Source organism: Nerophis lumbriciformis, linkage group LG08 (genome assembly GCF_033978685.3).
Source record: "Nerophis lumbriciformis linkage group LG08, RoL_Nlum_v2.1, whole genome shotgun sequence".
Taxonomy (NCBI): domain Eukaryota; kingdom Metazoa; phylum Chordata; class Actinopteri; order Syngnathiformes; family Syngnathidae; genus Nerophis; species Nerophis lumbriciformis.
In genome coordinates this window covers 40391890-40410341 of record NC_084555.2, presented here as the reverse complement: position 1 = coordinate 40410341, position 18452 = coordinate 40391890, and the positions used below count along the sequence as shown (strand labels likewise).

The 18452-nt window shown below is 38.4% G+C and overlaps 1 protein-coding gene across 1 annotated transcript in view; it reads right to left on the bottom strand.

Annotated features, from left to right (window-relative positions):
* Window positions 1-18452, bottom strand: part of LOC133611808 (ras-related protein Rab-15-like) — a 42880-nt gene that overhangs the window by 5781 nt on the left and 18647 nt on the right. The window contains exons 2-5 of the mRNA XM_061968951.2: window positions 13813-13873; window positions 13665-13725; window positions 2345-2422; window positions 2126-2215 (exon numbers count right to left, since the gene is read on the bottom strand). Coding sequence (XP_061824935.2) covers window positions 2126-2215; window positions 2345-2422; window positions 13665-13725; window positions 13813-13873 — 290 coding nt within the window. The remainder of the gene's footprint in view (window positions 1-2125; window positions 2216-2344; window positions 2423-13664; window positions 13726-13812; window positions 13874-18452) is intronic.

Sequence of the window (18452 nt, the reverse complement as noted above, 5' to 3'; positions counted from 1 at the left end):
TTTTGTATACCGTATTTTTCGGAGTATAAGTCGCTCTGGAGTATAAGTCGCACCGGCCGAAAATGCATAATAAAGAAGGAAAAAAACATATATAAGTCGCACTGGAGGATAAGTCGCATTTTTTGGGGAAATGTATTTGATAAAACCCAACACCAAGAATAGACATTTGAAAGGCAATTTAAAATAAATAAAGAATAGTGAACAACAGGCTGTAGTAACAAACACTATTTAATATGTTAAATATTTACAGAATTTTGATCATTTTATTTAATGCAAATAAACCGACTTCTTCCGTGCATTGATTTCCGTTTTCATAGCAGCGGACATCCGACTGTGTGTTCCTACTTCCGGATACAAAACACTTGTGTGTGTTCTAATCATGGCAGACTTGGTAACAAACAATTAGACGAATGAGGATTCACAACCAAATCTTTTTGAAGCTGAATGAACAGAGGATGAACTCCTGCTTCTAGAAGCGAGCACAAAGAAGAGGGTGAATTGTGGGAGCACACGGAAGCCGATAAGAGTGAGGTGAAAGCGACTTGAAGCTGCAAATGTGAAATTTAGAGACATGTTATTTCGACATAAATGGCGTGCTTACCCCAAATAAACCAGAGAAAACGTCCCCGGCCAGCTGGACTAAGAAGACAACTGTCCATCGAGTGAGTGACACTTTATATTGATCATGATACATGCAGCACATCATGCGTGTATCATGACGGACAGCATATGCTGTCTGGCTAGCTGTGTAAACAAAACATTAATTGTGTGCTTTACTTTACAGATACTGTAATATGATTGTTCATGTTTTTCAGTCAGTACAGATTGGTGTCGTATCGCATTGTGTTGTGCATTACAAATTTAAAACTGTTTTGTGTTGTCATAGAAGCTCGCTGTTGTTAGCTTTTAGGGCTAATACCGAAGCATGCCGATGTGTTACTACTATAGAAAAAGAGCTCCTCAGTGTTCGCTCTTCCAATAACCATGTCGCTACAGTTCGGTTAATATACAGGTTACGGAACGTAAATGAAGTATTGGTGACGGTTTTTGAATACATTTATAAAGTGATTTAGAGGTAGAATTGATTGCTCCCATTAGCTACATTTTACATGTTAGAATGCAAAAAAAACAAAACTTTTGTCTTCGTGTCTCTCATAATGATTGTGACGATAGGCAAAATTCCAAAAAAGTGCAGTTCCCCTTAAAAGCCCTCTAAAAAAACATCCAAAACCCACCAACAATACCCCATTTAAATCTTGTGACCTGAATATTAACCAAGTATTAGCGATATTGTTGTTATAAGCGCTAACGGCAAATAACTACTTTTAGGGGTGCCGTGATAACAGAGAGCTAACTGGCTTATGCAGCTATTGAAATACTGACTTTGTGAAAGTTAATTATAGGTTATAAATCATGCTTCTCACTTGTATAGTAGAAGGTTGTGGCCATAAACCAAAAAGTTGGTCAACTTTGACATTCAACTTAAAACCGTAGATGCCAAGAAAGACACAAAAAGACGCTTGTTTCGTTTTTTGGTTGCCTTTTTTCTTTTTTTACCAGCGTGAGTATTGTGATTAATTCTTCATCCAAACGGAAAGCTATAACCAGCGCATCAGTCGGCATCCCAGTGAGAGCGGAAATTGTACAGTAAGGGATTATTATGTTCATAGTTTTTATTTCTCGTTTAGCACTTAGCAAGAATGATACTTGCTGCATTTGCTTATAACTCAGCGCCTTAAACTTGTATATCATCCTCCGTATATTCAAATGAAAAAATAAGGTTCTGGATTATCATTTGTCCCAAAGTAGTAGTTGTTGTCTCTCGTGAAGCCTGCCATGAGTAGTGGTTGTTGAAGGAAATAGCGAACGTTGTAATGCGTCTGAAATTAATGCACCACCGCCGTATACACAGGGAATATAAAATATTGGAGGTTTTTGGATGAGCGCTTTATTGGCGGAATAAAGAAAAAAACATTACCTCCATTGTTAGCTGACTTTTGCTTGTGTTTACTTACGAGTTAGAATGCATTAAAAAAAGAAAAACATGTTCTTGTCTCACATAAGGATTGTGAATGATAGGCAAAATTAGAAAAAAATGTACAGTTAAAAAATGTTTTATTCCAACCTTGCTTCCTTCTTTCTTTGTCACGCGCCTTCTGGTCTCGTCATCCGATTTGTTCCCGACTAAGATCCTCTGTACCTTATCTGCGGCAAACTGTGGCATCAGCAGAGAAGAATTAGTGAGCAGGTAGAAGAGCCTTTATCATATTGTCACAAAAAGAGTCAGTGGGTGTGCAGAAAGCCTTTGCAATATATTTTCCATGTATGATTGTTATTTTCTTACCTCATCCACGTCGCTGGCCCACTTCACTATGTGCTGAAAGGAGGGCTCGTTTGTGATGTCATAAACAAAGATGATACCCTATAATGAGAATTAGACACACTGTAGGAACATTTTACAAGAACTCTCACTCACAGACAGACCAACAATGCTAATGGTGTATTATACCCTCATACTGCAGAATAAAGATAGACCGATTATCGGCGCAGATATTTGGCATTTTAACCTAATCAGTAACTGCCTTTTTTATTTTAACAACTACCACATAACTTCACATCAGAAACAATACATACACATATACCAGTATTTAGTATAAAAAAAAAAATAGTGAAGTAGATAACCGATTGCAGCTGAGATAGGCTCCAGCACCCCCCACGACCCTAAAAAGGGACAAGCGGTAGAAAATGGATGGATGGATGGATAACCACTGCTCAACCACCAACCTGTTTGCCCTGCATTATAACTTTTCTCATGCAGTGCAATTTTATATTCATTTAAGAATTAAAGTTACTCTCATTGTCAATAATCCATCCATCCATTTTCTACCGCTTGTCCCTCTGGGCCTATCCCAGCTGCATTCGGACGAAAGGCGGGCTACAACCTGGACAAGTCGCCACCTCATTGCATGGCCAACACAGACAGATAATTCTCTCCAAACATGTTTTGATATTTGACAGGGCATTTGCTTGACTTGTTGTGAGAAATGTTCTCCAGTCTGCCCTCCTTTCTCTTTTTGCAGTGCTTGTCACCTGCAGTACATCTCATTTGCTTACCTGTCAAAACTTCACATTTTTGCCAGAAAATCTAGTTTTTGTCCTTTCCTGGCGTTTTCCTGGTCCCGTTTTTTGTTGTTGTTGTTGTTTTTACGCTACTGCCGATGGAGTCACTCTTCAAGTCTCTGTCTGCAACACTCGCAGCATGGGCTCATTAAAAAGAGTTTCAGGTTTTGTGATTCAATCATATAAGAACGCGACGGAGATGGATGGCCATAAGGTCGACAGAAAAGATATCTCTGCTAAAAATCCAAACTTTGTGTAAATGTCTTGACAAATAGGAAACGTATAAGTTAAGAAAAGCAGGTAGCAGCTCACCTATTCTCATAGTTCTATAACATTCAGGAATAAATGATGTGAGCCAGTTGGAAAATGTCTCAACTATAAGCTACATTAAGGAGTCCAGAAATGTTTTTATTTAAATGTACGCAATATTTCTGGATTCCTTACGAGGAGTATTAAATCCATTAACTGTACAATTGAATAGATGGTGGGTTATTGTGATGTAGATAAATCCCATATTTTTTAACCAATTTTCCCAGGAGATTTCCCATATTTTGAAATGCAAATGCCGATGCGCCTCTTAAGACAAATGTAATAAAGGTGTTTGTGAAATCCTTTGATGTTTTTTGGTGCTAAATTAGCCATAACATTAGCGCTGCATAAAACATTATGTCGTTACTGGTTTCAACGCTTCCTAAAATAATGTTAAAAAAACAACTTAAAATTCTTGAACTGCTATTTATACCATTTCTGTTTAAATACATTTTACTGCAAATTAATATCGGTTCATCGGCCCGGAAAAAATCCCTATTGGTCATTTCCTACTGTAGGTGTCCACCTCCTGCATATTCCTGAATTTTGTCATTGAAGGTTTCATGCATTACTTTTGGACATAGTATGTTTAAAATACACTCTTAATACACGTGTCAAACTAATGTCCCAGGGTGTTAGATTTAGCCAGCCATATCATTGTATGTGGCCTGTGAAGGCCTGATAATGTGTGTCAATAAAGCACTTGACAGAAAAAAAAATACATGAACTGCCTACAACTGCATATCTCTTAAACTTTAATATTATCTATTACTGTAAATATTATATTTTCATACATTCCAAACTTTTTTTGTCAAAATAAAAGTAAATACTCAAATATCTGCTTGCATTATGATTTTAAAGGAAGTTATACATCAAATTGATTTTACGGTAAAAAACTGGCAGCTTGTCGCTACAATTTTACCTTTATAAACAGTGGTACTTTTAACCATTTACAATAAATGCTGTAAAAACTACGGTAAATTTTATGATAAAACTCTGCAACTGACCTACCAATAATATCTACACATTTATTTTTACAGTGTACAAAAAATGAATAATACTGTGATCAATTGCGTAGGCAATTATGTAATAATCTCATGTTGCCAATCCATACATTTATATTAATATATTATTCACTGTTACAAACGACCCTCTGAGGGTACCCACAACTGCGATGTGGCCCTCAACGAAAATTAGTTGGACACCCCTGCCTTAATACCTACCAATAATGTAATAAAAAAATAAAAACAATCCCCCATCTTCTCAAAATATAACTGATTCACTCTTGGCCCAATTCTCAGTGTAGTAGTTTAGTGTTTAAAAGTTTGATAGCATATTAACAAATGTAAATAAATCAGTGTAAAGTTGACAAACATTGTTCAGCAATACTAACAATAAAAACAGGGTGTATGATAATACATTAAACATATTACTTATTCATTTTCTCAGCATTAATCCAGATTTCTGTAATTGTGATTATTAAAAACCAAACTTAATATCTAGATTTGATATTTTAAAACAACAGAAGCATATATGCCAACTTCAACAGCATTGCTGAAGTTGGCATACAGTTAGGTCCATAAATATTTGGACATTGACACAATTTTCAGTATTCCAACTCTATACAACACCACAATGGATTTGCAATGAAACAATCAAGATGTGCTTTAAGTGCAGACTTTGAGCTTTAATTTGAGGGTATTTACATCCAAATCAGGTGAACGGTGTAGGAATTACAACACATTTTATATGTGCCTTCCACTTTTTAAGGGACCAAAAGTAATTGGACAAACTAACATAATCATAAATCAAATTGTCACTTTTTAATACTTTGTTGCAAATCCTTTGCAGTCAATGACAGCCTGAAGTGTGGAAGCCATAGACATCACCAGACGCTGAATTTGATCCCTGGTGATGCTCTGCCGGGCCTCTGTTGCAGCTGTCTTCACTTCCTGCTTGTTCTTTGGGTATTTTCCCTTCAGTTTTGTCTTCAGCAAGTGAAATTCATGCTCAATCGGAGTCAGGTCAGGTGATTGACTTGGCCTTTGCAGAACATTCCACTTCTTTGCCTTAAAAAACTATTTGGTTGCTTTCGCAGTATGCTTTGGGTCGTTGTCCATCTGCATTGTGAAGCGCCGTCCAATGAGTTTTGAAGCATTTGGCTAAATATGAGCAGATAATATTGCCCCAAACACTTCAGAATTCATTCTGCTGCTTTTGTCAGCTGTCACATCATCAATAAATATAAGAGATCCAGTTCTACTGGCAGCCATGCATGCCACTACCACCACCATGCTTCACTGATGAGGTGGTATGCTTTGGATCTTGAGCAGTTCCTTCCCTTCTCCATACTCTTCTCTTTCCATCATTCTGCTACAAGTTGATCTTTGTCTCATCTGCCCATAAGATGTTGTTCCAGAACTGTACAGGCTCTTTTACATGTTTCTTGGCAAACCCTAATCTGGCCTTCCTGTTTTTGAGGCTCACCCATGGTTTACACCTTGTGATGAAACCTCTGTATTTCCTCTGGTGAAGTCTTCTCTTAATTGTTGACTTGGACACGGATACACCTACCTCCTGGAGACTTTTCTTCATCTGGCCAACTGTTGTGAAGGGCTTTTTCTTGACAAGGGAAAGGATTTGCCTGTCATCCACCACACTTGTTTTCCGTGGTCTTCCAGGTCTTTTGGTGTTGCTGAGCTCAGCACTGCGTTCTCTCTTTTTAGGAATGTACCAAACAGTTGATTTGGCCACAACTCATGTTTTTGCTATCTCTCTGATGGCTTTGTTTTGATTTTTCAGCCTAAGGATGGCTTGCTTCACTGATAGTGACAGCTCTTTGGACCTCATATTGAGAGATGACCTCCCCAGATTCCAAATTAATATACCACACTTGAAATTACATCTAGGCCTTTTATCTGCTCTTTATAAATGGAATAAATGAAAAAAAAAACAAGGGAATAACACACACCTGACCATGTAACATCTGAGAAGCCAATTGTCCAATTACTTTTGGTCCCTTAAAAAGTGGAAGGCACATATAAAATGTGTTGTAATTCCTACACCGTTCACCTGATTTGGATGTAAATACTCTCAAATTAAAGCTCAAAGTCTGCACTTAAAGCTTATCTTGATTGTTTAATTTCAAATCCATTGTGGTGTTGTACAGAGCTGGAATACTGAAAATTGTGTCAATGTCCAAATATTTATGGACCTAAGTGTATATGCTTCTGCTGTTTAAATGGAGGATTGATCATTTCTCATCAAATTTAATGTTGATTTTGTATTGTTTCTCGTGTAACAAAAGCAGCTGTTGCCAATATTATAGTGTCAGGATCTATGTTGTCGTCCAAATCCAAAGTGGCAGGAATTTACCAGTCTCCCCAGAACCTTATATGTAGAGATGCCTGTTTTTGCAGATTTTCTTAGAGACAAACACATGAATTTTTTTCCCCTGCATTCTAAATAGTAAACAAATGCGATTAAAAGTCCCCTTACAATTGAGCCCATAGGAGTCGCTCTATTCTGCCTATGAAACCCCTTAAAAAATCTCCATTAAGGTTTTATATAAATGCTGTAAGTATATATGTAATGTAGTAACAGGCACATTTATAATAACATGTAATATTTACATATTTTGGTCATTTTAGACATTCGGCGGAGCATTATTTTAAACACGCATCAAAACGCTCGCTTTATCCTTTGCAACATCACTGGTTACTCACTCCAGACTCCATGAGAGCCAGCAAACATAATAAAATATTACTTACTGCACATTATCTGCTGTCACTAGGATGCCGACTGCTAGGATGTTCATATATTCCCATTTAGATGAATGACTCATAATCCTTGGGAAGAAAAAAGGGGGCAGAACCAAGCGCAGACCAGTGTCTTTCTCACCATTTCTGGGTCTAAATTGGATGCCAAAGTATACCAACTCGTCGGATTATGTCTTCATCCTTCTACTATCCAGGTGAGAGGCAGTATTTATGATCTAGAATAGACTTTCGAGCTCCGATGCGTGAACGCAGCTCACCGCAGCCGCTGATGTCAATACAGTTATACTGTTAGCTCCCTCTGATTAAGGCGCCGTTAAAATAGTTTGTCTGCGTTAGCGTTTATAATAACAATATCGCTAATACTTGGTTAATATTCAAGTCACTAAATGTAAAAGGAGTATCGTTAGCGCTTTTTACATGTTTTTGTTGTTGTTGTTTTGGTTTAAAGGGATTTATGGCCGGAATAGAGGACCTCCGATTGAGTCTTTTATAAGCTGACTTTTATTTACATATATTTACAAGTTAGAATGCATTAAAAATAAATGTACATCCGTCGTCATGACTTTCATAATGATAGGCAACATTCCCCCAAAAAAGTGTAGTTCCCCTTTAAAATATTTACTACAATAAAAAAAGGGTTCAGAGGTCAAGGGTGTAAACACTTTTGTTATGTACAGTATAAGCATGCAAACATGTCTATAAGGGCCAATTTTAAAAATGTAATATTTATACATGAGGTGCATCTTAAAGCGTAATGTACTTAACTACATTACTTACTGTTAACAGTTAACAACAGTGTGTGTTCAATCTGCTGGCATTTTTACTCATGAGACAAACTCACACAAACGCATACATACTTTGGGAAAAACACCCTCTAAAGCTCGTTCATTGTCTGCGGTCTGCTTTGTCATCCATAAGTATTATGTGTATGTTTTACAGTTGAAAGCTGCTTGTTGATTGCAAACTTTCTAACATTGTGCACGTAATTTACTCCAACTTCTTTTGACAAAAACAATGGGGAACTGTTGAGCGCAATGTACAGCGGAGATTTTTGTTGGTAAATAAGAGACGATAAAAGATTAATGATTATCTTCTCACGTTTACATCTCTGCCAATGAAAACAGAAGTGAGAATGTGAGTGGGCGATGCAGGGACACATTTGACTGGTTAGATCAGAGGTCTGCAACCTGCCACTCCGTAGCTGCATGTGCCACTTCAGCCTCTTTATTGTGGCTCCCTTTGCAGAGCTCTGAGATTTTTTTCAAACTGGAGTGGAAAAATGTGCAGCTTTAAAGGAGTTCAATAATATCCAACTGTCTGCAAGGCCATAAATGCGTCTAGGATGACTTGTGATTGGATCAGCACATGGAAAGCCAGAAAAAGAAAGGGAGAGCGGTGTGACATGAGAGAAAAACATTGGCTTTTTGAGTGCACATCCACGGTAAGCAAACTAATAAATACATCCCCATCAAAAAATCTACAAATGACAGAGAATTTAATGCTGCATGGACATATTCCTTTGCCTATGCTGCCAACAACGCTGGCTTACAAAACGTTAGGTTAAAATAAGTTTTGCATAGCCACTAGAGATGCGCGGTTTGCGGGCACAATCGCGGAGTCCGCGGATTATCCGCGGATCGGGCGGATGGAATTAAAAAAAATTTGATTTTATCCGCGGGTCGGGTCGGGCGGTTAAAATATAAAAAAAAAAAGATTTTAAATAGATTCAGGCGGGTGGCAGTTAAACCAATTCGGAAATATATATACATAGTTAAATGTTGTTACCCACATACGAAAAACGAGCAGGCACCTGCTGCATATGCCACAACAGAAGAAAAAAAAAAAAAAGAGATGGACACTTTTACGGAGCGGAGAAGGGACGCCTCGCCGGGGTCCGGGACCGAGGCCCCTTCCCCCGAGAGGGCCCCACCAGGAGCCGTAGCTGAGGCGATCCGCGAGAAGGGCCCGACGCACGTCCAGGGTCACCACCGCGCCCACCGCACCGACACCCCGCCGCGGCCGGCGTCACGCGCAGCAGGTAAGCAGCTTACCTGCCCGCCACCCCCGTGGCCGGGGGCTCGTAACAGGGGTCACTCCGCGCGCTTCGCCCGCGCAGCTTACCTGTCCGCCACCCCTGTTGCCGGGGGCGCGTAACAGGGGTCACTCCGCGCGCAGTGCGCTCACGAAAGGGGTGGGGCTCACCCTGGTTGATATAGACAGCAGGACGGTGGCCATGGAAGTCGGAACCCGCTAAGGAGTGTGTAACAACCCACCTGCCGAATCAACTAGCCCTGAAAATGGATGGCGCTGGAGCGTCGGGCCCATACTCGGCCGTCGCCGGCAGCGAGACGCGCTTGGAGGTGCGCTCAGCGCGGCTCCCATATGATTGCGCACTGTTGTGCGTTTGGGTCGTGACAGCGTGGCACGCGAATGTCTGTGCTGCATTGGATCAGTCTCCTTTCTTTAACAGGCAAAAGCTTTATAACCTCACTAATGCCTTGCATCGTCTATATTAGATATATAACAACGGGCGGGTGCGGGTGGGTGCGGTGTTGATTAAATGTTAGGTCGGGTGGATGGCGGATGGTTGACGACTTTCTGATGCGGTTGCGGATGAAATAATTGCCTATCCGCGCATCTCTAATAGCCACACAAGCTGGTATCCATTACACATGCACACTGCACTTGTTTGTTGTAACTGGTCTAATTAAAAACAGACTAAAACACTTTTTGAAAAGTATATACGGTGTGGGTTTTTTTGCGACTCCGGACTACATCCCTTTCGTGCAAGAGGGGCTGAATGGTTGGAACCACATGGTTACTTACACAATTTGCAGGATTGTGTCTGAACTCTGCTTAGGACTGAACTAGATTGGCTAAATGACATTGATTAGCCAAAACGTGGGGATGTTGCGGGGATTAAACAAAGTTGCAAGGCTATGTATAAATTCACTGAGATTGTTTGAATTAGCAAGAATTGGCACGATCGCAAAATTGCAATTTCCTGGAAGGCATGGTTATTGTTAAATGTCGATAATGTGTACCAGGTTCCATGACTCCTTGTTCATCAAGCCCTTGTAGTGTACCAAAATATAAATACTTCATATTGCGGTTATGATTATCATCACGGTATTGTTGAACGTGCTTAAAAATTACAAACACACACACTTAAATCTTTTAAAGTTTTATTCTAAAATTAAGATACACTATATACTTTCCTTGACAGAAGAAATATTAAAATATTGTTCTGGCTTCTTCGGAGCCATGATATTATTTGAGTGTTTACATAGGTTTAACTTCATTTGCTTTAATTTGTGAAAGTTATAGAATGTTTCTTAATTTTAAAGGCAAAACGAGGGTTGCATGTCCAGTTTGTGAGGTCACACGCATTTATAGATAGGTTGTGTACAGATTGTTCAGTCTGTCCAAGAGAGCACAACCTGTAGATTCAATGATCACAATTGAATAGCTTAATTGCTCTGCCTTGGAGATCACACGTACAAGAAAGGATGACACAGCTCTGGCCGGTGAAAGGTACGTGAAAAAATATGTTAGCGCCGCCGCAGCTAACAACACCAATGGCTTCACTTCGCTGCCAGGCAACCATGAGCATGATAAGACGAAGTCAACGAAGCAATACAGCGTTGCCAGAAGTGGAACCGGACTTAAAAGCGTTAATAGGAACTCCACAAAACAATATCAGTGAGGTACAAAGCGATGTCAACAAGGGTGTACAAAAAGATTTCGAAAATCTCCAGGAACAGATTGTCAGAGAGAAAAGAATGTTGTGATGATATGAAAGAAATTAAAAACTTCAAAGAAATGAAGATTGTCAGTGAAGACAACACAGCATTAAGACGGGAGATGGAGAAGCTGAAAGAGGAGAATGCAACATTGCGCCAACAGTTGAATGCCAAGCAGCAAGACAATACCCATTGGGACAACAGCAGTGTTGTGGAGAGCAGCTTTGCCCAAAAGAGTTGTATGCTATGCAACAAGATAACATTGATTTAGATAACTTCAGGGAGGAGATGGCAATATTGAGACAACAGCTCATTGCCAGACAAATAAGTTATCACCAGTCTGGGGTATATCACTGTTTTGGAAAACATTAAAAAGGAAATGGATCAGTTTACACAAAAGAATGACATCATCATCGCAGGGCTTCGGTTCAATCCTTGATCCTATGCAAAAGCATTTGACAACAGAGGAGAACCAGACGACATGGACACTGCTTCAACAGGGCAACAAGAATTGTCTGCTATCAAAAAGAATAATTGTCGATATTACGACCATTGATTAAATCATTTCATTGAATAGAAGACGCAACAACACCACACCAGTCATCATAATGAAGTTTGCAAACAGGAAATCCAAAATGGCATACCTGAGACAGGGAAAGAAGCTGAAGGGTACAAATGTGTACATGAACGAGCACCTCACTAAATTTTGATCTGGAAGGATATGAACTAAATTATATAAACAGAACCAACAAGAACGGAGGGGGAGTAGCTATGTATGTGATGAAGAACTCGAACTGCAATGTGGTAAAAAAAAAAATGTCATTAGCTATTGATATCTTTGAATGTCCATTCATCCATTTTCTAGCGCATGTCCCTCTAACTATTGAAATATGTCATTAAAAAAGCAAGAACATAATGAACACCTGCATTAATAGATTACCCAAGTCAAACATTGGTACGTTTGAGAACTGGATTAAGGCACTTTTTACTGAAATCTGTCAAAAATAACTTTGTGGTGACTCTAACATTGACCTCTAACTCTAACAAGCAAAAGTCCATTGATTACTTCATAGACAATGTATAGCCTGGGTTTATATCCTTAAATCACAAGACCAAGCAGAATCTCTGGACACAACGCCACACTTACTGATAATATTTTTACTACGATTTTGATAATACTACAAGTGGTCTGCTAATATCAGACATCAGATCATCTGACAGTTTTCACAATCTATGAGGGAAACTACAAGAATAGGAACATTGGGCCCCATTCAGCAACTGTTCTTAAGAACAAATTTTGTTCTTAGGCCCACTTACGAAGTTTTTAAGGAGATTTTTGTATTCACCAATGTTTTCTTAGCTGGGATTAGTTTGTAGGTAAGAACAAAATCTACGAGTGCTCCAGAGCACTCTTAGGGTGGCCTATTTGTTCTTAAGTGTGACAAGTTCCCTTACTTCTATTGTCTAATGTTAAATTAATATCATAGATAGAGATAATATATATATATATATATATATATATATATATATATATATATATATATATATATATATATATAGAGATAGATACATAGATGGATAGAGATAGATATAGATAAGACAGACAGACATACAGCAACATGAGCAATATATAGACATTTCAAAACACCGTACTACTTATATACAGCAGTGGTCCCCAAACGTTTTGTAACTGCGGACCGGTCAACGCTTGAAAATTTGTCCCACGGACCGGGGGGGGTTATTTATTTATTTTTTTGTCATAAAGAATACAATCATGTGTGCTTACGGACTGTATCCCTGCAGACTGTATTGATCTATATTGATATATAATGTAGGAACCAGAAATATTAATAACAGAAAAAAACAACCCTTTTGTGCGAATGAGTGTGAACGAATGTAAATGGGGGAGGGAGTTTTTTTGGGTTGGTGCACTAATTGTAAGTGTATCTTTTGTTTTTTATGTTGATTTAATCATTTATTTTATTTTATTTTATTTATTTTTTTTATTTGTATTTGTATTTTTTATTTCTTGTGCGGCCCGGTACCAATCGATTCACGGACCGGTACCGGGCCGCGGCCCGGTGGTTGGGGACCACTGATATACAGTACACAAAAGACCTATTCCTCTCAAATGTTCACAAAATCTGTGTTAGTGAGCACTTCTTCTTTGTCCGTATATCCGTATATTAATATAATGAATGTGTGAATATATATATAATATATGAATATGATGAATAAAATTGGATATTAGGATTATGTGTGTTGAGTCTTACTTGTGGTAAAGATGTGATTTTGATATTTATCCAATTACTTGTTTTTGAAGTACTTTAGTTTCTTCAGGTCCTCTCTTTAACTTGATGTACATTTTACAATTGGCACTCCAAATGTCTTGAATTTTCTCCTGCTCCCTTTAAATGGTTTCTTAGCAATGTTGACGTTGTGTTTTGTCAGATGGCCTTTCACGCACTGTACACGTTTGTTGCCTTCAGCCTCCTTTTTCTGCTTGAGCAGTTCCATTTTGTGTATTTTTTTTATTATGATCATCGTTAAACTGTAATTACTTAAATTAGGTTATTTTAAAATGTGCTTAAATTTGACTGGTTGAAAACACCTATTATAAAACACACCAATAATAAAGCCAACTAAACAAACAGTGATGAAAACTAACTTCCTTGGCAGAGGTAATATTAATAATTGAAGTTATTACAGTTACCTGTGCACGCCTGTAGTACTGTTTGGTGATGCTCTTATAGCGTTCCTGACCGGCGGTATCCCTGAAAAACAAGAAAGAAGATCACACAGATGGCATGACAAATATAATGTAATGATACAGAGAATAAAAAGAGAATACGTTTACTCACCATATTTGTATTCGCACTTTCATTCCGTCTATTTCTAGCGTTTTCATTTTAAAATCCACACCTAAAATGACACCACACACAAAAGAAAAATGATACAACACTTAGCCTTAATGTACATCTGTCAACATTGTGGACAACTGAGGTTTTGTGAGCATGTTATGGGTGTTCAAAGACCCTTTTATAGTGTCTTTGTTTAAATCTTTGAGACTTTAAAAAGGACACAGACACTGCAGAAGTATTTTCTTCTGGGGGGATGGCACAATGGGGGATGAGAAATGTAACAAAAACAGCACCAAGAACCAAAAACAACTGATACATGCCCAAGGCAATGGCCAGTCACTTATTCTGGTCCATAGAATGTACAGTAGAACAGGTGTGCCCAAATATTTTGCCGCCAAGTGCCAAAGTGAAGATGTGCCAATGGGCCGCAGGCCAAATGATTTTGAGCATACAACACAAATAAACTAAATCAGCTGTACTCAACTGGCGGCCCGTGGGCCACATTCGGCCCACCAACATGTTTAATTTGGCCCGCCGAACATCACCCAAATAGGCTTGATGAAACCATTACAACTCGGGTTGATCATGTATGCAGTACTCTCGCCACCCCGGAGGGGGCGACAGCGGGGCATATGTGTCACAGTGAAGCAGCAGTGGGGTGAGTACAAGAAGACTACTCATTCAACCCTGGAAAAAAAATCTAAATACATTGCAAAAATGAGACTTAACAACAACTAGACAACAAAGTAGGAATGTTCTGCTCCAAACAAGCATTTGTTTGGGGCAGAACATTCCTACTTTGTTGTCTAGTCAGTCGGTTTTCTGGCAGACCTTTTAAGCAACGGAAACATTGATCCAGACAAGCAGCAACAATAGTAGTGAAGTGTAAGCTTTATCTTGAAACTTAGTCAAATCTTTGTAAATATATATTGTGCATAAAGATATCTATTTTGTTTTGTATTGAATGTACTTGTATTTGTGGTCAAGTTGTTTTTTGTCTAAGAGTAACTCTGGGCGATCAGAGCTTATAGCGTTAAATTTGACCAGTAGAGGGAGACAACGCTACACCTTAGGTTTAACTATGATAAGTCACATACAGTGTGTGCAATGTTCGGTGTGTAAATGATGTGGAATTTTTATATGATATGTGTAAACATTTGTAGTTTATTGTGTGAATATATTAATACTAAACCTATTTTATTTTTGTAAAATACACAATGGACATTATGTAAAAAAATATATACTTTTGGTATGTTAATTTTATGTTTGTTATGTTCTTTTAATGTTTGTATTTTCAGTCTTACAAACCTAAATTAAGGAAGACGTTTAAAGAAATAAAACTTAGGAGGGAAAATAATTCAAAAGACGGAACATCAATCCTCAACAAAAACTAGAGCTTATTTTTCCTCATACTTTTAACTGTCTGCACACACTAGAAAGGAGTAGCGAAAGCAGAATAATTAATTTATTGACAGTGCAGTGTGAAAGCCGATGTGTTTACTTAGCAATCAAGTAAACGCAGTCTCAAAGAAATATAACCTGCGCAGGCACTAACTGTGGCCCTCTTCATTATGTAGTTGATTAGCCCTGACCTAAATGTAAATAAGAAAGTTACCTTATTTTGTGCAAATATTATGTTATATTTCACATTACATTAACGATAGATGGCAAATAGTTAACTTTGCGGACATGCCATCAATGATTATGTAAAAATGAAAGAGGTCAGTATGGGTATGTATTACATATGGGAAGCCGCCCTGGGAAGGGCCAAAAGAAATGACTCGGGGCTGCGGGACAATTTTGGCAATTGGCCCGCAGGCCTCATTTTAGACATCCCCACAATAGAGAGACAGTAGGAAAAAAATGCATTTTAAAATGAAAGTGGTTCCAACAATAAAATAATAGAAAATCTGTACCATTCAGACACTAAAATATTGAAACAACAATTTATTGGCCACTTTCCTTCTTTTGGAAAGATTTTGGGGAATGTCAGTTGGGAATTTTTTTCCAATCATCTAAAAGAACATTTGTAAGGTCAAAGGTCACTAATCTTAGATCCAGCATGCCCCCAACATCTCTGTTCTCAAAGGTTTTGATATGGCGGAGGAACTTTCTCCATACCAAACTCAACAAAGCAGGCCCTTAGGGCAGTGGTGTCCAAACTTGTCAACAGAAAACTGGAGTATGTAAGGGCCACTTTAATACATTTTGCACATTAAAGATACTAAAATCTATGCAATGTAGCCTAATCAATACATGCAAACTATTTGAACAAAACATCCACATCTTACCTTTTTGTTATAAGTGGCAAAAAAAAGCAAATAAGTAGTTTTTTCTTCGCATTATTTAGTAATATTTTTACAGCACCAATTTAAACCTTTTTCACTTGAAAATATTAAATCTTGCCATTTTTGTTTTCAAGTTCCCTTTTTTCTTAGTTTTTTGTTGTTATTCCAGACAACGACACGTTTTGTCTATAGAATGTGTCGTGGGCCAATACATACGTACTGTGTGTCACAAATGGCACCCAGGCCGCACTTTGGACACCACTGCCTTAGGGACTTTGTATGTTCCATGAAATTTTCCATAATGCATGCACTAAATTAGTTTTCATAAGATGCACTTACAAAAAAAAGTTAGCAATTAATTTTAACCTTGAACCTCTTGCCATTCAGACGGTGGGCCATTTGCAATTTCCATGACGATACCAGGGTTGTGTAACCTGAGGAAGCACTTTCGAAGCATCAAAACTTTGACACGGTGAATCCACTCGATTGGTACACACATACATAGAAATTAAAAACTTTGAAAGACGACTACGAGCGAAGCCCACTGCTTCTCTTGTTTCTGCTATGCAATGTAACTTTATTTTTTAACTTTCAAATTCATTGGATACGAGGTCTGCAATGATTAATTTGATTAGAAAAAAGCTTTGATTCATGTTCTGCTGCTTCGATTAATCGTTTAGTGGGAGTAAATAAACAAATGTTTTCATCAGGACCGCATATTGTGCCCAGAATGCTAGGGTTGTCCCAATACCAAAATTTTAGTACCGGTACCAAAATGTGTATTAGTCACTTTTCAAAATAAAGGGCACCACCAAAAATGTCCTTATTGGTTTTATTTCAACAGAAAATATTATGGTACATTAAACATACATTTCCTATTGCAAACATAGAACAATTTAGGCATTAAATTAGATAGTGAACATACAGACAACTACTCTTTCAGTAGTAAGTAAGCAAACAGGTTACAAAAGCTCCTAATTTGGCTGCTGACATATGCAGCAACATATTGTGTCATTTTTGACTGTATTATTTTGTCAAAATAATGTGGGACAAGCGGTAGAAAAATGGATGGATGGATTATTAATTTACTTGTTCACTTACTGTTAATATACTGTATACATGTTTGAAATAAACTTAAACCATAAACCGTAGACCATATATGGTTATATTCTGTTTTGACATGGTCAGTCTATACTTATGTTAAAACGTAATAAGCACGTATTCTTCTGTTGTTTGGATACTTAACGTAAGTTTTGGGACATACTATACATTTAGGTATCAACCCAATACCATGTAGTTATGGGAACATACATTGGTCATATTTAAAGTCATCATGTGTCCAGGGATGCATTTTTTGAGTGTAGAAACCATACAAAAATTAGAAAAGATTGTGATAATAACAAACATCATTGTAGTATCGACTAGATAGAGCTCTTGTACTTGGTATCAATACAGTCGATGTTTGTTTGGATCCACCCTTTTGTTTACATTCAGGGGTGCTAGCTTGCTGTTAGGGGTTAGCTATTGTTGTAATGTTAAAATGCCTTTTTGTTCAGGCAGCACCGGGACCACCACCAGGGGTTCAGTTGGGGTCCTAGGCAACGGGGCTAAGAGTGTTTTGACAGCAGTAGAGCTAACGGCTGTGTATGTTGTATCTGTGTGCTGGGCTTCATTAAAAGTTCTAGTTAAGCATCATAAGAAGTACTTCACTTTACTACATTGGCTACGAGGATAAATCACGACTTCAATGGCGTTGTTTGGAAATTTAACGGAGTTTGACCAAGCTACGGATGATTGGCAACAGTATGCTGAAAGACTGGATTTTTACTTCGTGGCTAACAAAATCACAGACGCAGGACAACAGAAGGCAATTTTCCTGAGTTCGTGTGGGGCCAAAGTATATGCAGTGTTGCGGGATTTGTGCCAGCCCGGTAAGCCGGCGGATACAGACATGACATTGACGGAGATGCTTCAGAAATTAACGGATCACTTTGCGCCAAAACCCAGTTTGATTGTGGAACGATTCAAATTTCATTCCAAATTGAGACAACAAGGTCAGTCTGTTTCTTCGTTTGTTGCAGAGCTAAGAAGGCTCACGGAACATTGCAAATTTGGAACTGCATTAGATGACATGCTTAGAGACAGACTAGTGTGTGGTATCAACGAGGATCGCATCCAACGTCGTTTGTTGTCTGAGGATGATGAAAAATTGACTCTGACACGCGCCATTGATTTGGCCACATCAATGGAAACAGCATCCAAGGACCTGGCCGACTTGCAACTAACTGGGGCAGAAGGAACGGTCCACAAAGTCCAGCTAGGAGCAGATCGGCGCGTCCCACTGAGTGGCTG